We start from the raw sequence: 26,102 nt of genomic DNA, 5'->3' as shown, positions 1-26,102 counted from the left end.
AACTATTAAACAAATTGATTTAAACAAAAAACTTTTTGACGTATTTATTTATTATCTATCCTAGTTTATTACATAACAAGAGCAACAATATAAATAAAATAATACGCAAAATAATAACAAAAATATATTTTTTGAACATTTTATGGGTGGACAAAAGTATTGGCACAGTAGAATATTTACGCTTATAACTAATTACATAATAAACTTCTAATATTTTGTTGGCAGTCCTTTTCTTTTAAGGACTTCCTTTAATCTTCTTAATTATAACACTCGATCAGTGAAACTGGAGACTTCAGTTATTAAACAACAAAAAACCAAGAAAGAGTAATAATGTCTAGAAAAACGAAAGAAACCACAATTGAAGAAAGAAAAATAATATTAAATTTATATAAGATGAATAAATCTTACAACGAAATTGCACAAATCATAAACAGAAGTCGTTTTACTGTGCGTTCAGTCATAAAACGCTTTAAAAGTGAAGAAAATCTAGAGAATCAAATTAGGAGTGGTCGCCCTTCTAAGGTAACAATTCGAGAAAAAAGGAAAATCGTAAATATTGTAAAGAAGGATCCAAAAACTAATTCGACTGAAATTGCTTCGATGTTAAAAGCTGAGTGTGAAAAAGAAGTAAGTACCAAAACTGTACGTAGGGTATTGAAGGATGCCGGTTATTCTGCCCGTGCAGCACGAAGAAAGCCCTACATCAGTAAAATAAACCAAAAGAAAAGAGTGGAATTCGCGAAAGAGTTTGTTACGAAAGATACTGATTTTTGGGAAAAGATCATGTTTTCAGATGAAAGTAAGTTTAATATTTTTAAATCTGACGGCAGAATATTAGTATGGCGAAAACCCAACACAGAGATGGACGAACTGAATCTGCAAGCCACCATGAAACATGGGGGTGGTGGTTTAATGGTGTGGGGATGTATGGCATCATCGGGTGTAGGAGAACTTATATTCATTGATGAGATAATGGATAAATATGTATATTTAAATATACTCAAGCAAAATCTTTTGAAAAGTACTCAAAAATTAAACCTCCCCAGGGATTTCTATTTTCAGCAGGATCGAGATCCTAAACATATGGCGTATATTGTTCGTCAGTGGATAATATATAATACTGCCCACACATTAAACACACCACCTCAAAGTCCCGATATGAATCCCATTGAGCACGTGTGGAACGAATTGGAAAAAAGAATTAGGAAACATAATATCACAAGCAAGTCTGAACTGAAGAAAGTTCTTCTGCAGGAATGGAGCAATATTGTACCTGAATTCACTAAAAAATTAGTCCACTCGATGCCCAGAAGATTAAAGGAAGTCCTTAAAAGAAAAGGACTGCCAACAAAATATTAGAAGTTTATTATGTAATTAGTTATAAGCGTAAATATTCTACTGTGCCAATAGTTTTGTCCACCCATAAAATGTTCAAAAAATATATTTTTGTTATTATTTTGCGTATTATTTTATTTATATTGTTGCTCTTGTTATGTAATAAACTAGAATAGATAATAAATAAATACGTCAAAAAGTTTTTTGTTTAAATCAATTTGTTTAGTAGTTATAAGCATTTCTATCATAACAATCATGCTGTGCCAATACTTTTGTCCAGCACTGTATATCATTGAAGCTTATTGTTACGATTGAGCTTCCTCTATCCGAATTAATAGGCAGACAGAACTGTTCGGATAATGGAATTTCGAGTGATAGAACAATCAATTTTCTAATATGAAATTTCTCATTTATTCAAATACAGATTAAGATTACTTAGTAGTTTCTTTAAATACTTATGTGTCCCACATCGTTTTTGCTGCTGAGTCACATAATTTTTTCGACATAAGTAACTGCATAGGGTTACATTCTTTTTTGCATACATTTTTGCTATTTCTATTCCACTTACACCACTTTCGAATTTTTCAATCAAAATTCAAGTTCCATACCAAACTCTTATAATCAGATAATTCACTCAATCGAATAAAGGAAAGAATACATTATATGTCACTGCTAATAAAATATGGACACATTAGAACAGAAAAGGGTATCCGAAACAAGGTAATCTGAAATATTATGTTCGGATAAATACATTGTAGGTATTGTGGGTACAGGTAGGTATTGTAGAACGTTCCGATATTAGACTATTCGGATAATGCTTGTCCGGATAAGAGGAACTCTAGTGTACATTCGATCATTCTCGTTATTACTCTCGATTTCCTCTACCATTTCGCGAATACCTTTTGCGTCAAATTGTAATGTAATAATGCAAATAATTAAATTGCGAAATAATACTTTGTATTACCCCGTTTTAATCATATTTGTGCAGTCTGCAAAATTACATTAATTATTAATTAAATATAAAAGGATATTCCATACTAGCCGATTTTAATTAAAACAAAAAAATCGTATTGTGAATATGTGGTTAGATAACTTGTTAGTACAATTACAAATATTGATTATCGGATCTACGAATATACATATATATGTATATACGTAGCAGTAATTATTCTATATTATGTATTTTCTATTTTGTTTAATATCGTATACTTTTTTCGTTATTAAAAATGTCGTTCTTTAATTATCAACATCGCTGGTCACTATTTTATTTATCGTTTTACTATGTACCGTTTAAATGAATATAGTGCGTCAGCAGTATCGTCGATTAATAATTAATTTATTTACTTTCATACAGTGGAATATGACGTAATATATCCGTCCAAAAGTAATGTATATTTGTTTCACAAATGAGGCTATTATTTTGTTGTAATAAAAAATATATAAAAGGGATGAAGCTCTGCAGAATATTAAGGCGAATAAAATTAATTATTAATTATTTTTATTATTTAATTTAATTAATTATTAAATATTAGACATGTAAATTTTTAAATCATCGCATATCGTAATGAAGTTTTTTCAAACAATTTCCAAGACAATATCCTACCTGAGAATTCTTACAAGCGTATGGTCTGTTTTTTTGTCTACCATGTAATTAACAATATTTACATCGTTTTCGTTCAAATACCTACATAATTTCGTTATCAACCATTATGTGGGCAAACCAGTAGACAAAAATCGATTAGACGACTAAGAATCCGATAAGACGAAGATAAGATAATTTTCGAAATTCATTTTTTGTTTTGTTCTTTTGTGAAAATATGACTAAGAAATGTGACTATGTCACTTACATGGCGCCAATATATGTATATATAACTTAAGATTTCCTTTTCAAATAAAAGTAACCTAAGTAATCGTAAATAAAAGTAATCATAGGATTACTTTAAATCTACTAGTAATCCAATGTAGCGGATACTAACACTAATATAATAATTTTTTAGCTATTCCAAAAAAAAAAAAACACTATTATCCTAACTGTAAGTACCAGGTGTTTAAAATTTAATTTGATTAATTAAGAGATACTTATAATGAATTGGCAGACTGTATCAAAGGCTTTAAATCGTAGTACCAAATATTTTATTGCTCAAAATAAAATAAAAATAAAGTAAAGCTTTTCTTTCTTATTCAATCACCTATTATTCTAATGCTTCATTACCGAACTTTCTCTTACTTGAGTGTCGTATCCGAAAGCCGGATACGTATCCGTATACGCTATTGCTTATGATTATTATCCAAACAACAGAGGTTTCGTAACGTCATCTTATTAAAAGTAAGTTAATGCTTCGTGATATCGTGAGTAAGGGTACAGTTAACACATGATAAACGTGAATAACAAGTGACTGAGGATCGAACGAAAGAGATGAGATACCTAAGGCTAAAGTAAAAAGAAGAGCGATTCCGAGGATATATGTACGATATATGTACGATAGAATAAAGATAGAATAAAGGATAGAATAAAGGGAATACTCTGGTCAATCTGAGATGCTCAAGACGTTATTGGTATTTAAATAAAATACTTATTCTTATATACTTATGAAGTTCAAGTAGTGCATAAATTAAAACAATTGAGTTATTAGCTATGCCTACAATTTTTAATTTGAATTTAAGAAATAACAAATAGGAAGAAAATAATTTTACTTACAAAGTAATTATGAATGATGAACCTTGTTTCCATTTTGTGCTAACAAAATTGTAAAATTCTCGACCAATATCAACTACGTCCCTTAAATACACAGTTTCGTACATTCATAATTTTACGTTACAGATAATCTTGTTTAAAAATATCAGGTATCGATACAGCAACGGAATCTGAAGAGCAATAATAGTGAACACTGGACGACACTTCAAGTTAAAGCTTGTGAAACAACGATAACTATTCTGTAATATACAATATACCTGTATAATATTTCACAGAACTTCAACTTGGCGGCAGGGGAGGGGTCATTACCTCCGTGTAGTATTTTTTTAATTTAGAAAATATACAATTGTTGTTTCGTAAACATCATTTTTAACATGGTAAATTCATACGTGTCAAACATCGTGTAACATAATATTAGTAGCATGTATTAGACTTTTTGTAATATAATACTAACGTAACTTTATCGTGCTTATTAGTAGATGACAAATATTTGCAATATTTCGTCGCATCGCGTTTTTGAAATGGTCGACAGCCGCTTAAAACCACAGAAATACTATTTAATATAGGGTAAATGAATTAAATAATTGAATAGAAAATGTTGTTAATACGTTCACTGCGGATATGGGACATATAGGCCCCGTAACGAACCTACCTCCTGGGCGGCTTCTTTTTCAGTGGACTTCCCCTATTCGCGAAGCTAATATTTCAGTCATTTTTCTACACTTCGCAAGGATATAAATACAAATAAATAATAATTGAACCTTTGCATTAAAAAGTAACATAATATAGTGAAAAATTCTATGGAACTTAGTTGTAACATAGTGCAAAAGACGTACCGGGCTGTTGTACGGCGATTATTTATCCCGTATCACTAAGAATGGAACAATGCTTCTCGTTATCAATAGATACTACTACATAAACTTTTTAAATACAAAAGTGCAATACGAAGTATATGTCGAAATGCGAATGGGATTACAATAGTCTCGTACCGCTAAATAGGAAAATTCTTTCAAAAAGTCACCGCAGTAAACGTTTTAATAACATCGAATTGCTCTTCTTTTTTGGCAAATGCAATCTTATCGTAACGACGTGATTCAAATTCGATTAAACGTTAATAACGATTAATTAAACATTTCGTTTTTCTTCAATAACGGTGTCAACTGTATTTAAATCTTTTATTTCTTTTATCTTTAATATGTTCATTTACGTCAATTCATAATATTTTGATTGGACTAAGATCTGGAAACTGACGAAGAGAGAATGCCATGGTGAAGCTAATTGCATAAAATAACGGCTCGTTCGCTTATATGCTTCTGAAATGTTTAACATTTCAGTGTCTGCAAATGGTAAGAAAACTTGACTTAATATATTTATGTACTAAGTGCCCGGTCGCCACTTTACCTGCACAGTATTTAGTTTTATGGCAATTTATATTTATTATCCTCTGTTTCAACGCCATTTAGAATTTGAGTTTCCAAAAATGCTTAAATATGTGTTTGTTTATTTTTAATAAGGAGTGTGTTTGCCAAATCTCAAATCTCCAGCTTTTGGATATACAGATACGGTTATTATATACGATATATATACACAGCTTACCCCTTTTTCATCTCAGTAAGGATTGAATTTCGAAAAACGTACAAACACGTGTTTATTTATCTTTAATGAGAAGCTTCTATGCCGAATTTCAAGTCCCCGATGTTAGCAATTTGTGGAATATGGGTATCCTTGAAAAATGAATTTACCTCCTTTCTACTCCTTTAGGGTCCGTATTTCCAAAATTCCTTTCTTATCCCATGCCTAATCATAAAAGAAGTATGCCATCCAAATTTCACATTTCTAGGTACAGCGGTTTGTGCTGGACATTGATAACCGTATCAGTGACTTGTGCATTATATGTATGTCGGGTTAGCGTTAGGGGCGTATAATGAATCTTCACCAGTGTTGTTCATGGTTGTCGCACAGATATTTATTACACAAGTATGGCTGATACAAGATTGACGATCGAACGCGGTAACTGGACGCTAATGACAATGGCCCTAGATTCGATATAGCGAATCCACGGTCCACGGGATAACGAATATACTTTGCTTCAAAGTCTAAGTCGGACTCGACTTACTACTCGTGATACTACGAACGCTTGATTGACTCTTAGCTAATCAGATTGCCAGAAAAGAATGACTTTCCGTCGCGACGACGCTGCAGAGGAAAACTATGATGGGGTGTGCCTAAGGGCACGAGATCATCGGATTCGTCAAAGAAAGCCTCCACTCGGAGGGTGAGGGAAATAGACGCTGCTGTTAATTGGTCAATTTCTATGTTGGCGGTTAGAAAAGGATGCTAGCCGCCCTAGAGAGTTCCTAGCAGGCAACGTCGTACGTGACCAAATCAGGCTTTCCCATAACTTCCCGCAATAGGTGACAGATTTACAGGCTGATAGAATAAAGACTGTTTGTCAATCTGAAGGACTTTAGTTAACTAAGTCCTAAGATTTGTAACGGTTCCTCAGGCTATCTGAACATAAACTGTAAACGATGCATCGGTATCTGGCGATCATCTGGCCCAAAGAATGGGGTCTGTGTGTGGCGAGCTGCGGGGCTGTTGGAATGTCTTATTGTCAAGTGTCTGTACTGCCAATTCTTTAAAGGAAAGCTATGTTACTTTATATCTCTGTTAGGTGGAACGTTCATCCCGTGACCGTGGCTACGCTCGGCGACCGGTTTTCGCCTCGAGCCTAAACTCATTGTCTCAAGTTTCGAATGACTGTGTCTGGGTTATTTCGTAAATGTTACAGTATTGAGGCTTTTCCAAATAATTCCAACGGGGGGGCCCGGTGTCCCTTCATCTCCGACATGTATATACATATTATATTATATAAAAAGTTGTAACAAAATTTGAATAGCGACAAACACGTATATAAGTTAATAGTCTTTTTCTTAAAATTAGTTTAATATGAGACAAGATATTGTACATAATGTTCATGGTATGTGTTGACTCAGTATCATAGGCATTTTGTAATCTATATTTCATAATATCTTGCTTTAATACCGTTTCAAAATTTTCACTTTCATACTATCTTCGTTTGAATCTTTCTAAGAACGAATAGAACGTGCTACTATTCACAACACACGTTGATATATTTACTGCTTTCGTGCATGATTCTACTATACGACAGCAATCATACACTATTTCTTTTCAGATTCAGAAATGAGACAAAATTCTTATAGGAATCGGAATACGTGCAATAAATTGAATAGCACATCGATATCAAGTCTCCATTGATAAAGGCGGGCGAGACTTCGAAATGCACATAAGTTCTTGCCTGATCAAGAAGGCTCCCATCTAGACCAAGTACTTTGTATCATTGTTATCAACCACCTACCTGATCTAATTTATGAGGCTAAACCTCTACCATTTGCGGACAACCTTAAATTGTTTATGAGGATAGGTAATTACCTATCACTCCGACTCACTTGAATTACGAGACGGCCTTGATAAGCTTTCTAATTGGTCCACTTGCAACAAACTGTATTTACATATACCAAACTGAGATGAGAAATGATGAGATGAGAAAGTCGCGATGAGAAAATCGCGTAATAAGAATAAAATTCTGTATCCATACGTACTTAATGATTCTCAGCTATCTACGATAAATTGTGCGAGAGATCTGAGCGTCGTCTATGATGAGCGATTGTCTTACACCAAGCATACTATTATTACCAATCAAATATTATCATCAGGGCAAACAGGTCCCTTGGATTTATCTTTCGATTCTGTAAGGATTTCCGAAACGCCTTTACACTGAATACTCTCTGTGATTCATTAGTTATACCTCACTTGAAATATGCTTACATCATATGATCTCTTTATCAGTTCAAATATATTCAACTTATCGAAAGAAGAAAACATAAATTCCTGTCATTTGTATTACGTGTATTTAGTTGTCGAATCCAGAGTCGAAACTACAACTATGACTCCGCAGTCCCCACATTGAATATGTTAACACTGTAGGACCGGAGAAAAGTTGCTAATATTCTTCTTTTGGCTGAACTTTGCTTCAGGGGACCAAAAATTATTAACCTTTTTGTGCGTAATCCTGTAGTTTTCGATGCGTAAAATCCGAAAATGCAGGTTTGGAGTTGCGGAGACTAGTGGTTAAAAAATGATGAATATGTAAAACTGAGCATTTTTAGGGTATTTTATTTTATATAGGGTATTGACAGAAGCCAAATGGCAAAAATCCATGCTTCCTCCAGTGAGTCGAGTTGGTGGAGTTACTGGTTGTGCGATGGGTGGCGGTTGAGTCAGATGTGTTTTACACGTATTCGCAATTTCACTCAGACACCATTCAAGGCCTACAGGTAATAGCTTTTGTGGCCGGAGTATTTTCACTTGTACTTTCTTCATCGCTATACTGGCTGCAGAGGGATACCAATGTAAAACAATCAATCATATCGTGTAATTTATAGGTTAACGAAATTGGTCTTACTTTAGGCTAGTATTTACTGTAATGTTCCTACAAATTGTTACGTTAGTACAAACTAGTTTTTGTTGAGTTTAATCGCAGCTCCTGATGATACGCATACACAGAAAATAGAACTCAATTAACGGCCAGCTAAAGATTGGACGAGGGCGAGAGAATTCTTTTAAGACGATGAATTTACTGATCGCCTATGGATTCTCACAGCGATTCCCGCACTATGGTGGCGTTTTTCCCGTCATAACAACACCGATTTAATAGCATCGTTAATGGGAAAATCCGAAAACAGTACACGTTTGAATAAAGTAAGCGGAAGTTATGTGATTGCCCATCTGTGCAGACCAATCAGATGTTATCTGTGCGGTATCATTGGACGAAGCGTGGGACTCTTCAACTCAGAATTAGACTTTCAGATCTTATGCATCGAAAACTACAAAAAATTGAACATAGAAAAGTCAATAAGTTTTGCTCCCCTAAAATAAGATCTCTGTTACTTCAACTTATTAATTTCAATACTTGCCCACGTTCTTTACTCTAACAATTACTCTTGCAATAATCTAGCCTTACGAGTTGACTTTTCCTCGTGTGATCTCTGATTTTGTGACCTCGTCACCACAATATCCAACTATGCAAATAGTATTTCCGAACGAGTTGATCTCTTCTCTGGCTTTTGCTATAAGTTAAGGAGATCAGTTACAATTATTTAATTGTTAACGTATTATTACAGTTTAATTCTTTTCGTCCGTCTTTTTTCTTATTTATATTTTTTTATTTTCGTTTTTTTTTCTTTGTTGTACATCCGTTCTTCATTATCGTAACTCCTTTCTTCTTTGTATCATAGGAGTTGCATCCATAAATATACAATAAGTAAATAATAATAATTAAATAAATAAATAAGTACTTATAGATATTTAGCTTTGCGTTCTATATTTTCTTTATAGGTTTTTAATGAAGCATTTTTGGACTTTTTACTGCGTGACATTTTATTCTTACTTTCATCTCTATAGAACACACTGGTAAAATTTGTACACTAAACTTCAGGATGCTCTGTATAATTCTATTTTGCTGTCTTATCGAGTCTTTCAAACCTCTTATAATTGGTTTTTTTATTGTATAGATTTTGTAGAAAATTCCATTATTGTCGGACATTGAATTTCGTTTCACGTGGGAAAACGACTATCGATCAATTTTCCAAAATCCAATACTCCAGTAAATTTCAGATATGGTTCTTTTTATTGTGGTTTGAAAAATGCAGTTAAATTAAATTGATAATGTAGTAAGTAATGTAGTAATGTAGTATTGATAATGTATTAATTTAATATTCTCCGTAATGTTCATACAGCTCAACTTCAATACTACGAATTTGTACAAGAATTTCGTGATGATCAGCTTTCAAAATATGATACAGAATTCGATCTTCACGAATTATTGCTTTGCGTGGCCTCTTACTTCCTTGGTACATTATTAGTCGTGCCAATATTAGTATATATTTGGAATAAATTAAATAGCGAATATCTCTCGATTGTCAATATTTTTATTTGCATCTTTTGCTTATAAATGATATCTCATCCGTCACACATCGTTTTTGAAGTGACATGCATTTAATACGACACATTGTTATTAAGTGAAAGACACTCGTTGTATTTCGTAGAGCAATTTTATTTAGCAAGTGTCGAATAGATTAATTAGAATAGTACGGCTACATATATACATTGACTCGATTGTCACAAGTTGAGTTTCATTTTGAAGTTCCTTGGAAGTATATATACTGCTATTGTTTGCCAAAATTGATGGGAACCAACCATTGGGAAACAATAAGCCGACACAAAGTCGGTGTAGAAAGTCTAATGCCGAATACCGAATGCCGAATGCCGAATGCTTTAGGTTATCATAGCTACATTCCTAGATGGGACGACGCCAATCATCTCTTATTTAAAGTGGCGTCATCTACGCAGGAAGAAAGTTTGGGATTCGTAGGCAGCTGCTTAAACAACGTCATGCGTGAATAAGAACACAAAGCGTATGAGACGATCGACGTAACCTCGATAAAAAGGATGGCCTCTAGCCTCTAACAGTGAAGAGAGGACCGAGACCGTTCCAATGTCAGCGCAAATCTCAAAATTTAAACAAAATGAAGTAGTAGTGGACATCCGTTATACGATGCAATTATTTATATTCCGTTGGCCGCTCGAATGAGAAATAAATGGATATTTAGTTATAATAAAAAGAGCTCATCTTTGCGAGACAGAAAATGAAAGCCGTTGAGGTGATATTATTTTCTAGAATCGAAGTATCTATTATCGTTTTATAAATCTTAATTAAAAAGATAGCAGGGGAGTAAGAATGTTATTACAATTTCAAATTCTCCAAGAACTTTAGTCTCAAATATAGAAATTGTATAATATAAATTGCTTTCATGCAAAGAAATGTAAGGATTTGAAAATATCTATCTAGAGAAGAAAATAAACACATGCATAACGATAAACGACGAAACAAAATTACCTTCTAGCAGAATATTTCAGGTTTATATTGTCCCATTAAGTCCAAGCTTTCCTCCTGGAGAATAAAAATATATAGTAAGGCAAGTAAAAATGTATTCATGACATAATAAAAAATTTCATCTGTAAACTCAAACTTGATGAATGTATTCACGTTACTAATCTTTGCTGTTAATTTTTCGACCCATATTTATTCGAACTTTTTTACATCATTTGGCAAGTACTATCTACCCTGAAAGTTGTGAATTCTCTTTTAGTCCTATTCTGTATGTATAGTTGGGTTATATAAGGTTACCTTTAAATCATCGGCAGTAATTCCATCGATACCATTTCACCTACACCAAGTTTACCAATACTCCGACGATTCGAAGTCACCGACGATCGTTCCATCGACTATCATTTCGCCGACATAGTCTTTTGCCGAAAATTATTTTATATATCTTTGTCTTTTATGCACGAAAATGAATACGTAGATAAAGATGTAGAATATGATCATCTTGAAATGTCGAACGTTGTTTCTCGAAATAATTGTCACTAAAATTTCAACTTTATTTTATATTATTTATTTAGTTAACAGAACCTAGAGTTCCAAAGCCCTGTGTTACAAAGCAGATACAGAAGGGGAGAAAACTAATCTAAGAATATATAGATATAAAAGTACAGGCTGAAGAGTGTGCACAGTATGTTTAACCCTTTGCCTTACGATTCAAGTTCCAATAGCGCGTGCCATAAACAACAACGAGGTCAGTCATACGTCGAGCCATTTCACTGTTTGGCTGAGCCTTCCAAGTTGTGCAAATTGCACATGTCTTTTGATATGTAAATGCGTGTGTAAGATACAACTAATTTTATTTTGCAAGATGTTTGATAAATATTTAATACCAATTAATCATTGAACAAGAAAGATTTATTATCTTGCAGTAAATAATGAATCAATAACATCGACGTGCCACGTCTCTTATACATGTTGTTTATGTTTGGCCCGGTCGACGTACCATGTCTCTCACATGATATAGTAAGCTAAGGAATTAAGGGTAGATCAATTTCATAGTCGCTCATTTACGTTTATCGATTGATCCAGAAATGTGATCAACTCTGTCAGCGATATTATTCGCATAACTGTATATTTTGGTGATCGGACCGATAAATCTGTGGCGCAGTAGTTAGCGTCTTAGGTTACGAACGTTTCGAGACTTTTGAGTTCAAATCCCGGCGACCGTAGTCCGATTTTTCTTTCCACACCATCTAATTAAGAAGAAAAGTAGCAGTAACCCAGCAGCGACAGCTACACCAGCAGCGACATCTACACCAGTAGCAGAACCTATCTCGGCCTTCTACACCAGCAGTAGCACTATCACCCACAACTATATCTCTACCTCAAATCTAATATCATTATTAAAAATTTCAATACGGAAAACAGGTGTATTGCGTAAAGCAGATTGCTTGTGCATTGAGATTGACCAGTTGATGTAGCGAGGAACAGACTACTAAGTCATTCATAATTTTGAAAAGAATTAAGATGTCAGCCAACTTTCAGCGGTTCTCGAGTGTCAACTGCAGTGTCTATGGAATACAAACAGTGTGGTAGTTGTAATCACAGCTGTGATTAATAATAACCTAGGAAACGTGACACAGAACGTAGGAATCTAAGTCGTGATCTTTTAATAAGCTGAACATATTTAATTTAATTTAAAGTTTATGATGCAGGAACCATATAACGCTAGCGTACTCTACATGGGGTCTAACCTAACAATTGTACAGAGTTTTCAGCGTTAGAGGGTTTCTCAAGTCCTTAGAAAATCTGAAGATAAAACCAAGTAATTAGTTTGCATCAATGGTGATATTTGTAATATGCTTAGTGTATGATAACTAACCATTATACTAAATGCAAAGGTCACTGTTGACCGATGACAGGATGGCGTCTCTCAGGACGGAGAATTATATCGCTGGTACCACACAATGTGCCAGCATATGGTAATTTTTCAATATTTGGGTGTATTAAGGTACACAAAGTTTGTTATAAATATTAAGATTCGGTTGCAATACTGCAGTGTTTGAGAAGCCTCTTATTCTCATACACAATTTAAGATAATCGATAATGAAGATTATAAATAATAACGGGGTTAAATGAGGGCCTAAAAGAGCCCTGAGGGATGCCTTCCTGAAGTCTCAGTGTACACCACATTTATACATTGTTTACTGTTATTACGATATGTATGCATTGTATGGAAATATTGAGGTTGGTAACCGTGGACTTGTCCGTAATAAACATAAGCTATTGAATAGATATGTAATTCTTGATGATCGATGTTAATTTAATGGAGATAATTTTGTCAGAAACCTTAGCGAATGTATAAAATTTATTAATTATGGATATTGGTCTAAAGTTGATAACCCTAGTTTTTTTGTCACGTGATTCAAGTATGGAAGTAATTAGGCTGAACCTTCATTTTGACAGAAAGATTTTAGCGCTAATAGATCTCTGACTAAAGCAGGGGGGATACCGTCATCACCAAGACCTTCGTTTACGTCTTTTATTAGTAACTAATTAGTAGCAAAAACATTGCCTATACAGATCATCGAATCAGTTAAATGGAGCTCGATGGAGCTCATTGAAATATCATGATATTGTGAAAATCAACAGGGAATAGAATACACTGATTCAAAAAATTAGACAAAAGAATCTACGATAGCCTAGTCAAAGTCGACAGTTGCAATTCATCTTGTAAAGAACCATCTCGGAAACAAGAATTTGTAGACTCGTGAAATGATCGTCGGTGATTTCAACGTATCGGTAAATGAACATTGTCGGCGAACACGGCGTCAATGAAATTCTGTCTATGAAAACGAATTAAAGTGAGGATTTAAAGGTAACCTACTATAGTCTTGATAAGTCTGACAAAAATTTACTTGAAATTATTTCTGGATTCATTCAAACTTATAATAAATCGCTATTAATTACATATTGTATGAACAATGTTCAGTTCTTGATGATCTCTTAACATTAATTATCGTTCGTAAAATATGAATGCAATCGAAATGGACATTATTCAATCTGCATGTTCGATCGTTTAGCTATTTCCTAAATCAGAATATATTAATAATGTACTGTACTACAGATTGCGTTAATGAGACGGTAAAGTTACTGTGCTCATACCAGCGACGATTATTTGGTCGTTGACATCAACTTACTCTTCTACAATTAAAAACAACACTGAATAAGTATAAGACTAAAGCTGCATATACATGTATCATGTGTAAAAATATGAAGGACTTTTTTTGCATTTAAATGATTCGTACGCAACAATGAACCGAATGGTAACAAACAGTGGCAATACCACATTTGCAAGCATCAAAATTCCTATTTTAATATTCCAGTGCAATGCGTAAGTAAATTGCAATTCACGACTTTCTAGAGAAACACTTTACCTAAATATACCTAACTATACATAATCTTTTTAATAATGATGTATAAACTATGTATGTAAAAAAATGAATTATTATTATTGTAATAAATAAAAGCATAGATAAAAATTCAAGATAATAAAGTAATATACAGGTGAAAGACGTCGCCACCTAAATATCTCCTTTGTTTCTCAGGACATGAAAAATGTTTACGGCACAATTTAAATGGTTCCAATGGAGGAGTACCCTGGAAGACAAATTTCTTTATCGGGTCATTAACATTTTTTCAAAGTCATTGATACTTTTTATCTGGAAGCGTAGATTTTGTTCTATTGCATCTTATAATGGACGGAAAAATACCGAAAGTTAAGTTATCGAATAGTTACCACCCCACCAAATTCGATGCCCTTTAAATATGTTATCAAACATCATTCTGAACTTCTTCTTAAGCATATATGGGGTGGTCGGTTTTAGCTTTCGAGTTATATACAAAAGTATGCCATAATGATACATAAAGATGGAAAAAATAACAAATATTCCAGTCCCTGAATTTCAAATGAAAAGCAGTATGTAGACTTAGGCTATTGAAGTGGTGGCAGTGTAAATAAATTTATAAATGAATTGATGTATTTTTTGAAGAAATAGACAAATTTGAAGAAGTGTTATATAAGAATATCGATAATGTTGCGATGACATCAACATAGATATGATTTGAGCAATTTTATAAAATATATTTATTATTTATTTTCTTATTATATTAATTTTATAAAATATACAAAAAAATACGCAGACATATGATACTAAACATACTTTTATGGATAACTGGGAGACTAAAATCGATCATCCTATATACGTACATGAAAAAATTATTCACGATAATGACCTTGACAAGATATTTTTAAGGCATAGAAATCACTGAAGCGTTAACTATTCGGCAACTTCACCAAAAATATACTTAAGTATGTCTGTTATGTCTGCATTATGACCTGGATCTTGTCAGGCTATGCTAGAGTGATATGTAAATTTATTGCTTATGTTATAAATGTCCAAAACTGACGTTCGTCGGCAGTGATACTTTCTAACACGAACAATTAGAGATTGTGATCTATTGTTTCTGGTAGAATAGCAGCACAAGCATTAATTATGCGATTCATCATGTTCTCTGGAGTGGTAGGCTGCTGTTAGTAAATTTCTTCCTTTAGTTTTCCTCAAAGAAAAAATCTAATGTATCCAGATCTGGCGAAATTATTGACCAGCTGTCCAATGGCAGCAGTCCCATTATGTCTAATTCAACGATTTGAGAATTTTCAATTTATAGTCCCCGGTCAAAATAGTCTCAAAAAGGTCAAGCAGTAAATAAAATGATAGCTAAAATTTTATTGCGCGAACTTATAGAATTCCTATATATTTGGAAATCAAGATTTCTTCTGTAAACTTTGTGAACCAGAGAGAGAACAGAGAACATGACGAATTGCATAATTAGTACTTGTGCTCATATTCCATCAAAAACAATACTTATTCGCGTGAGAAAATTTGTGGCTGCCGACGGACATCACTTTAGACAGTTATAACATAAGTAGTAAGTTTACATACTATCCTAGCATTATTTTGCAAGTTCATCACATTTTTAGTTTTCAAGTCACTCGACATTTTAGTGTTGCAGCGCAGTGGTTAGTGCCTTAGGTTACGAACGTTCGGGACCCGAGTTCAAATCCCAGCGACCGGAGTCCGCTTTTTTCTTCTGCAACACAAAAATGAGAAGAAAAGCAGCAGTACCCCAGTAGCGACATCTACACCCGCAGCAGAGAGCCTCTCACCCTATCTCACCCTACAAACTAGCAGTATAGCGCACTATCACTACAACTATACCTCGGCTAACGATTATACTATCCACCTCAAATTTGGTGTCTTCAACGTGATCTCTCTACAGCAAAAAGAGGTGTGACCGTGATACGCTACCGAGACTTTCTATCATCGCGAATTTAAGATTGTGGCAACAAGATATAATAGACAAAAATGCACGTTTCCCAGATAAAAAATACTATAATGACCTTTAAAAAACTAAATGAAAGAATGTTATGAAAATATGTGTCTCCTAGGATATTGCTCTATTAATACAGGAATTTAAAAAATTGTGCCATAAACATTTTTCATGTCGTGAAGAAGAAAGCAGATGTTTAGATAGCGATCTCCTCCTTCAGCCGATACACCCAGCATTAACCTCGAAAAGGTTTGATGCCTGTGTTTGACATTTAAAATTTGATTGACTTTCGTTTTCATGCGATTAAAGTTACTCTGTATCGTCATTTTGTATTTTCCACGATCGGCTATTCTATGTAACATAGCAGCAATTTCTGGTATAATAATATAATGGTATTATTGAGTTTCCTGTTTATAAATTTTCTCAACTTCGGTAAATATTCGTTAGCTTACGTGTTTTATAGAGGTTACGACAAGCATCAAAGTTTCTCAAGGGGCATCGGTCTATATCAAGCCGTTAGCCACGAGTTCTCAAACTTGGCAACGAATTCTAAGAATCAAGAATCGAGAATGTTATAGTTTCAGCTGACGAATTCACTAATTCTTAGTTTCGGGTGACAATAAGGAACCCGATATCTTCTTAATTAATACGCAGGAAATTCGCACATATAATTGATAATACGACGTCATGTCGCATACACCACGTCGCATGTGGGTAGGGTAATAAGCACCTTTATCTGACTAGCGTTCGGCAGGACTCTGACACTAGCCATTTTAACACTCTAAGTAAAATTATGTTTCTGCATTCTCATATTTTTGACGATGATGTTAGTATTAAACTGATTAAATTAATTAACGAAGACTTGGGTGAAAAATGACTAAATTATTGCTGTTCAAAATTTTAGCGCTATGAACAACAACTTAATTTGCTTAAACCAGGAGAAATCTGATATAGATAGCAGATACATTTTGATAGCAAAATGCTCGGATAGTAGGTATTCAGATAATGAAGATTCTATTGTATAATTGCACTCTTTGAGACAACAGTAACATTTAAATGCATAATTTCGCTTAACTCGGTTGAGTGACCGATAATGACAAAATGACAAAAAAATATAATTATTATTGTAGAAAAAAATAATCTTTTGTGGCGGCAGTCGACACCAACTAGTGTCGGACGACGGCAGCGCAGTGATTAGCGCCTTAGGTTACGAACGTTCAGGACCCGGGTTTCAAATCCCAACGACCGGAGTCCGATTTTTCTTCCACGATACAAAAATGAGAAGAAAAGCCACAGCAGTACCCTAGCAGCGACATCTACACCAGCAGCAGAGAGTGTGTAGCACTATCACGACGGACTATACTATTGCCACCTCACTTTAGAACAGAATTTTCTAAAGACCATCTTTGAACTTTCTTTAACCTTCTATTTAGTAACAAACTCAAAACAATAACTTCCAGTCAAATATAGTTATGACCGTAGTGTTTGAACAAAAGATCAGAAGTCGTTTATTCTGTGATTATTCTAGATAATTCAGAAATCTATTAGTTAATTCATCGTTTTATCATTTAAATTCAAGAGTTTATTCTTGAATTAAAGCTTTATACCCGTACTTCGTAAGTTGATCTGATCCTATAATCGATTGCTTTCTCTTCTGGAGTCACAGGGATGCGGTACTACAAAATAATTTTTTCCTGATTGCAATCACCGAACGTTTCATCACTGCATCACATTCGTTCTTTTGCCTAAATACTTTTAACTAGAGTCTAATCTTCCTGTGAGATTAATCAGTAGTTTCTTTACATGTACAATTGTCGTGATTGATATTGCTTCCTACTGGAAGCTCCCCATTAGATTTCTGTATATCGTTTGTATCAAGTTGAATGTCTTTTTCAGCGCAGGTTTGCTTTCCCATTGATAAAACATATTTTTCAATTTCCTTGATAATTCTTCTGTCGTTGTTCTTCCTTTTAGCTTTGAATATTCGATTAATTTCTTATCGAATTTTTATCTTAATCGTACACTCACTCAGGAGGTAAACTTGTTTCTCTAATGGCTTGAATGAATCAGAAATCCTTTCGATAGATCAGTAATACCGTTAATACTTATCGTTAAATCCGCATATTCCCAACTGGCGCTTGAAGGGGCGTTTTTCTGTATAAGATATCATTTTCACTGTGAAGTAATTCTAATTTGTGCTTCATCATGTTTCTTTCTCCCTCTGTCTCTCTGTCTCTGTCTGTCTGCCTCTCTCTTTCTCTCTCTTTATCTATTTGCATTATAGTTTTATTTCTCATAATAGTTCTATTTCTCTCTATAAGTCAGAATAGAGATTAAATTCATTATGATCAACCTGATTTTCATCTGTACCATTCGTTGTTTCTCCTAAATTTAATGCTTCCTTCTCCGGTCGATTATTCTTGTGTTCGTCCACGATTCGAATGGATCCACGATGATCTTGATATCAGATGTTTGTAACTCCATACAGCGAAGAATTTCTCATAATTTGTTGATTGTAAGATCCGTTGCAGTATTCAGTCTCATGGACATAACTTTATATAATGACAAAAAGTATAGAAAATCCAAAGTCATAAGATATTTAAATACTACAAATAAATGTACATTTTCAAACACAAATTTGATCACATAAAGTCACATAACGTTCCATAAAATAACATAAAATTAGATAAAGTCAAATCTATTTAAGCATACGATTCACAATTGTAAATTCATAAATGGCACACGTAAGAGTAAAACACTTAATCGCACTAATGACGACCGTGAAGATGCACTCCGCTTTTGAATCCTTAAGGGCGTTCTAGCGTTTCTTTATGAATGTACGTACGTAGAAGCACGTTGTCTCTACGTCTATACCACGCGATGACCGTCTATCGACGTTAAACAAAGTTACGGCAAACATTTTCTGTAGACGTACGACTTTCGGCGAACTCTGGTGCGCCGTCGCGTAATACACCATACGCGTTAAACCAAAATCATAAAGTTCTACTATTTGAGTAGTACTTGAGTTCTACTCTTAACATTTGTTCGTTAAAATGTTATAAAAGACTTACTACAGTTATAAAATTTTGAAACGTGCATACGATAATGAAACTTTTTGCTCCTGTATAAAACCGTCAAGTGTTAAGACAATTTCGAATATGTGTGTAATGTTTTAAATATAAATTAATTAAACTTAATACGAATAAACTGAGAATTAAATACGAAATATCAATATTTATTAAATTAACAACATGAGTAATAAAATAATACTTAACTTAAAAAAGATATAAAACAAACGTTTAAATGTCATTTCAAGTGCTCGCGAAACTCGTTAGCAATGAACTTTACAATAATTATATTGCATATAACATAGGAAACTATTTTACACAGCAGAACATAAACAGAGAGCAGAAATAGGTTTTAAAATTTTCATGAGATTTCCAGTTATTTTTATAAATGTAAACCTATCTTCTTTTTCCTAGATAAAGTACTTTCGTATCGATAAAATCGATATATTAGTTTGTTCTATAATATCATAATAAATGCCCTATATTTGTATATTCATTAGTAAAAGTACTTCATTACTGTACATATAAGAAAAATGAGTTTGTAAACCTACAGCTAAACTTCTAATCTAATCCGAATTCATTTAAAAAATATCCAATAATTTTCTACGTTTCGTACAACAAAGGCTTCTGTACCTTTTCTTTCGGAGATTCAGACACTTGTGTGACTCTTTCCTCTACGGTTTCAGTCGTTCTACTCGCTGGAATTCGTGCTGGAGATGAACCTACAACGTTCAAAAAAAGAACATTTAGCCATACACGCATTGATATACATAAGTATGTATGTATACAGAGCGTTCGACTGTAGGTGTAAAAAGGTATAAAGTGCGATTCTTGAAAATAATATAAAAAGCAAAAATAAAAAATTGCGTTTTCGACTTTGTTTTTGATTATTATAAATTAAAAATCGACTGAAATATCTGTGTGCGAGCAAACCTTACGCGAACGAAAGTAGAGCAGTTGAAGCAGCGGGGAACTCAGTGGTTCTCAAATGGAACGAAAAATGGATGGCAGCTTGCCTCATACAACTCAAAGAAAATGTAAACGATTTATAAAAAAAAATCACACATATAACATTAAACCTGCTTACTCATAGAAATCCATAACGATATATCGTTAAATATCGGGGACTACCCTCTGGCATTTCCGAGAGAGGAAGTACGTTTTTTCTAGTCCTTTGCCTACATAAATAATTTATAAACAACAGCACGTGTTAACAATGTTTATACAAAGTCTAGAAACGCACTGATATTGTCCCGTTTTTCGTTCGATTTGAGGACCACTGTGTTCCCCGCTGCTTGAACTGCCCTACTTTCGCTCACGTAAGGAGGTTTGTCCGCACACTGGGATATTTCAACCGATTTTTAATTGACAATAATGACAAACAAAGCCGAGAACATAATTTTTTATCCTTAATTTTGGTATTATTTTATCTTTAAGAATCATCTCTTTAACTTTTTTACTGTTATAGCCGAACAGCCTATATAGTTACATTTTGTATCAGATAGTGTTTTAGCGTTCACTTTATAAACGAATTGTCATCCATGTTATCGATTGCAAAAAGAATTGCCATCTTTTTTAATTATTGTTCTATTTCAAAGAATCAGTAGAATCCGTTTTTTTTTTTTCGAAAAATATTCTAGCTATTTCTATTTATTGACAAAGAATACAGAGCTTTTCGTGACAGAGGCCTTCTTGAAAGGAAAAAAACGTCAGTGTAAAAAATATACTGCTTCCAAAGTACTTATTTATAAATGTCAAGGTTGCAAATGTTTAATGTAAACGTTTGTCTCTATCGTCTACACTGGACTTACCGTTAACTAAGAAAATATCACAAATTTGTAACTTGTGGAAAGTTAAACATTCTGTCTACGATGGAATTATTAAAAAGCCTCCCTTGAAACCAAATAAGTTTGCTTCCCTAATGCAACCGAATCAAGTATTTAGATAGGCTGGTATAGATACCTCATTTTGTACAACTGTGATTGTGTGTATATGTGTCGTTGTTTGTACGTACTTACCATTGAAAGTTTGATAGAACTGTGAAAGATAAGTAAGGATCGATAAACGATCAGGTACAGCACAGGAAGCCATATCTTCTGCATCCAAAAGTGCTGGTATTCCAAGATGTTGCTCTGCAATTCTGAAAGCCAGTTCATTGTTCCCATATATATCGTTCTTGTCTAAACTGTCAAAATCACTGCAACCAATATAAAGAATAGATTATTTTTATTGATTATTCTAGCACATCGCTATTGTAAATTCAGCAACATTATCATAGCGCAATTTCAGTACTTTACAATCTCAGTGTTAATAATTAAGTACTAACAAATAAAATATCTATGAAAATGGTCAAGTGATAAAAAAGCTTATGATAAATACATATATTTTGGGCATTATTTCATACACAGGATATTATAGAACACATGGGCCCCACTTCGGAAGCTAATTACACCTAAAAACAGCGAAAAAATTTCACACAAACGTATGCTCTCCCTGCCTTCTTTTATGAGATATAACGAATTTTCTGTTTTGATTATGCATTATCTGATTGCCTTTATAGAAGCTGCTGAATATGACCATTTCAAGCATTTCAATTGCATGTCAAGTCAAGTCTATAGACGTCTTGTCATGGATTCAGTTGTACTTAAATGGCTGCTGATCTTTCCTGAATTTGTTGAAATGGGTATTCTATTTTGAACTTCAGCATTTTAACCTTTTGCAACAGGTGGTGCGTATACAATAAATTCATTATATCTCGTATACAAAGACTGAGCACACGTTTATATGAACTTTTCCCATTATTTTTAAGTGTACAATCAGCTCTAAAAATGGCTCCTACATGTTCCGTTACATTCTGTACAGCACTAACACAGTATACTGCGAATAGTAGTGAATAATTGTAATAATATGTTCAAAAAACTAGTAAGTATTGAAAAAAGGAAACTAAACTTATACATAATGTATCTTTATATTATCGAGCACTAAATACTAGATAGATCATACACCCCTGACACATGTCTCGCTATCAACCATATCGTATATAACCGGATCGTCATGTGCATTCTAAACTTCCTTTGTCTCTCGATTCCGTAAACATTTACGGTATAAAAAAAGCTCACGTCCAGCCAGTTACGGTGTTCCAAATACACTCCATTGATACAAAAATTCAATCATTCTTACAACAAAATAGCAAAAAGCAACAACAAACAATTGCAATAGTTACATATATTAATAGAAAAGACCTATATAATCGAAGCATTTTTCAAAACTGTGCTAACTAAAATTGTTAATTGATTAAAACCTTTCACGGAGATGTAACTTACTAATAAAGGAAGTACGATATCTTGGAAATTCATCAAAATTTGTAACGTTGCGGAAATGTATATTAAGTAGATCCAATGTTACGTAAGTACATTTCTCATTGTCGATGAAACGAATCTAAGAATGGAAATGTCTGCTTTAAAAAAGTGGAAAATTGTTATATTATGCGAATATCTTCGAAATTGTATTTGACGTTTAAAAGAAGTTATATACAAAATGCTACAAATAATTTTCTAATAAGACAAGTGCTATCGTGTAAGTTATATCGTATTAAATAATTCTACAAACGTGAATTGCGATAGAAAAAATTCGATTATAATTTCTGACGTCCATAAACTTTAAATAATAATGACAAAACTCGGTTTGTTTATTGTTAGAACGAGTGGTACACTAAAAATAAGATTACGAGAGTAGATGTATTTTAATTGTCTTTGTTCGAAATTGAACCGAAATTCCCTTAATACACGCTCAATGGAGTTAAAATTGTAAAATTCAGATGGGGTATAATAAATACCTACTCGTCGATGAGACAAATTTAAGACCAAGGAAAACTAATATGTAGGTAGAAAAATAACAATATCGATAAAATAATAAATCTCCGTCCGTATTTTATAGTGCTGTTCGGGAAGTACCTGAGAAAGGAAGACGTATGTCTGTATATGTGCGAGGTGTATACAGAAAGTAAAATCTGATTGGCTACTAAAAACAAGCAGAAATTTATTTTCAAATCCTTTGACGTCCATTGCATTCTACGCGTATTAAACTACTTTGCTACGTAATTTTTACCCTTATTAAGGAGTCCAGTTTCTGCAATGAAGCGTGCAGCTAGGTCCCAAGGTAAGGTAGCACTCAGCGTAAGCATATTTTTTCAAGTTTCAAACGATGTGACACAATTTCATCACTTTCCATTCATACCCCATAAATTATACGGCCACGTTTCCATGAAAATGTGTCCGAGGTTATGTTCACACTGGACGCCATCTTAGGAGGCACCGTTCTATGAAGCAGGAATACAAAATCTAGAATCTCAATAAGGATAAAGCTACGTAGCAAAGTAGTTTAAGATATATAGAATGCAATGGATATCAAAGGTTTTAGAAATAAATTTCTATTTCTCATTAATGCGGTGAACAAATAAGTGGCCGCATACGTTCAAAGATATTGTCCCCGTCTTTTCTTAACACTAACCTATCGACACTTCGTGTATACCTATTCCTACCGTGTGCGGTCAAAATAACCGGTAATTAAAGAAGTAATAGTTTTTATGATTTAACTTAAATAATGGTTAATTTATAACTAAATGTATATAAAATAATGAACTTTCATAAAATTTCGTCCAAATTTACTTCTGTTTAATTTCAATTATAGACTTAAATAGAATTACTCTTTTATTTATATAGATATATATTTTATTCAACTTCGCTGTATTTTTTACAAATTATCTTATTATCAAATGTACATTTGTCGCATAAATATTTTCCGCATCTTAAACAAATTTTCGTAATTTTCTAACCTTTCCAATTTTTTACTTGACAAATTTTTTGTAGTAATGAATCCGAACTTGTTGATAGCTTTATTGCATGGTTTTTTTCCCGTGATTCTTTATATATAAGTAATGTATGCACTAGGTTCATAACAATTTTGTGAATTCTCTGTAAATTGACCCCATACTGTAGATACCATTGCAAATTTATTGGTTCGTAAACGTTGGCTTTTTTCGCTCTTCTTATCAAATCGTGTAAACCTCATAATTTCAGCAAAGTCATTCCTGCTCATTGTTTTTGAAAAAAACGCAGGTCTTCAAATTTTATTCCACAAATATGAGACAGCTAAATTTTTTGCCTGATATGCACCGCAGGCATATAGCAGAGCAATAAATGCATCTAGTTTCATTGCATCTAGCTCCATCTTAGTCCTTAATACTATAGATGCTTCCGCACATTTTATTATATGATCCCATATACGATGATCAATGATAAGATAAAATGCCGTCTTTACTTGTCCTTTCATTATATACCGTTTAGCATATCCTTAAAAATATTATGAACCGATGTCCTGCCAGGTTTGGGACTTGCATCTATTTCTTTCCAAACTGTTCCATCGGGCCCAGCCTCACTCTAAACGCTTATTTATAATATTCAACTCTGATTCGGTTGTAAATAGCTTTTCATGTGTTTCCATACCGTTTTCAATTGCTGAAGTTTCTTGTTCATCGCACACTGCACAGTCTTCTTCTATGTCCGTTATTTCTTTTTATACTTTTTTTTTAAAGTCTTGACATTTCTAGGATAAATATCTATCACAGAATAATACCATGTACGGAATACAAAATTATTGTCAAATTTGATATGCTTTACTTTTCCTTTTATAACAACTTTACACAAAACGCTCTGAGATGCTTTCTGTCTGAGTTTTAGAGATGACAAGTTTAGATGTCGACTGATTGACTAACAAACTGAGATGTATTCTGGTCGAAAGGATAATAGCAAGTAAGAATATGGTCTGTGACAGCGATATTTATACGAAAATATTGATGAGTATTGACCGTTCTCCATCAACGGTTACTCGAGGGTGGAGTTGGGAAAGCTTTTCCCGTGTTTTATCGCAATAAGTAATAACCCTAAGAAGAAACGTCTCGACTTTTAAAATGTCTGTAACAATGGACTGTAAAAAATGCTAAATTTTGTGGCGATTCCTTAGGATTATTATAGACCTGAGTTGATATGTCTTGACAGCTGGTGGCTATCTTGATAGAGAAATGGATTATGTTTTATGACAAGATTACGGGTATAACAGCTGTTATTATTTGTTATTACTGATTTTGTTTGTCATTTGATCTTGAGATAGCCTTTTATTTGTACTGATTGCATCTATTTTAAGAATAATTAAAATATTTTGTCAAGCGGTCAAAATGACCGCTCACGGTAGGCAAGGCAGAGCACAAATTTTTCTCAAAAAATAAAAGAGCAAACTAAAAGTAAATACCGAAAAATATACTGTATGCATGTATTTAACTGTTTAGAAGTAAAAGTATACACTTTCTATATCTATATAGATTTTCCTTGTTTCCTATATAGATTTTGGCTTGTTAATTGTGCAGAATTCTTGTTTCAAGCTCATATACCGTGGGAAACACGTGTGATATTCAGGCTGGCTTACGCCTATTCGAATAGTCACTAAACACGACAGTTTTTACATCTTTATGTTGCTTATTACATCGCTTTAACTTTTCTATGTATCAGATGTAATAGATGTAAAAGAAATAGAAAATAAGAATTATTTATTTCGAAAAAAATCGAAATTATAATTAATTTGTTGTATT

The 26,102-nt window shown here is 33.3% G+C and overlaps 1 protein-coding gene across 4 annotated transcripts in view; it reads right to left on the bottom strand.

Moving 5' to 3' along the window:
- The window catches only part of LOC132905858 (EH domain-binding protein 1-like), a 43,101-nt gene that overhangs the window by 6,430 nt on the left and 10,569 nt on the right, over positions 1-26,102 (bottom strand). For 2 of the 4 annotated variants that reach the window (XM_060957557.1, XM_060957554.1), the window contains exons 3-4: positions 21,478-21,656; positions 20,093-20,181 (exon numbers count right to left, since the gene is read on the bottom strand). In XM_060957557.1, coding sequence (XP_060813540.1) covers positions 20,093-20,181; positions 21,478-21,656 — 268 coding nt within the window. Of the gene's footprint in view, positions 1-11,009; positions 11,064-20,092; positions 20,182-21,477; positions 21,657-26,102 lie in introns of those variants that run through there. The other 2 variants (XM_060957555.1, XM_060957556.1) reach the window with 2 other exon arrangements.

Source organism: Bombus pascuorum, chromosome 4 (assembly GCF_905332965.1).
Source record: "Bombus pascuorum chromosome 4, iyBomPasc1.1, whole genome shotgun sequence".
Lineage (NCBI taxonomy): Eukaryota > Metazoa > Arthropoda > Insecta > Hymenoptera > Apidae > Bombus > Bombus pascuorum.
The sequence above is the reverse complement of the archived record's forward strand: the minus strand, read 5'-3'. Positions and strand labels throughout refer to the sequence as shown.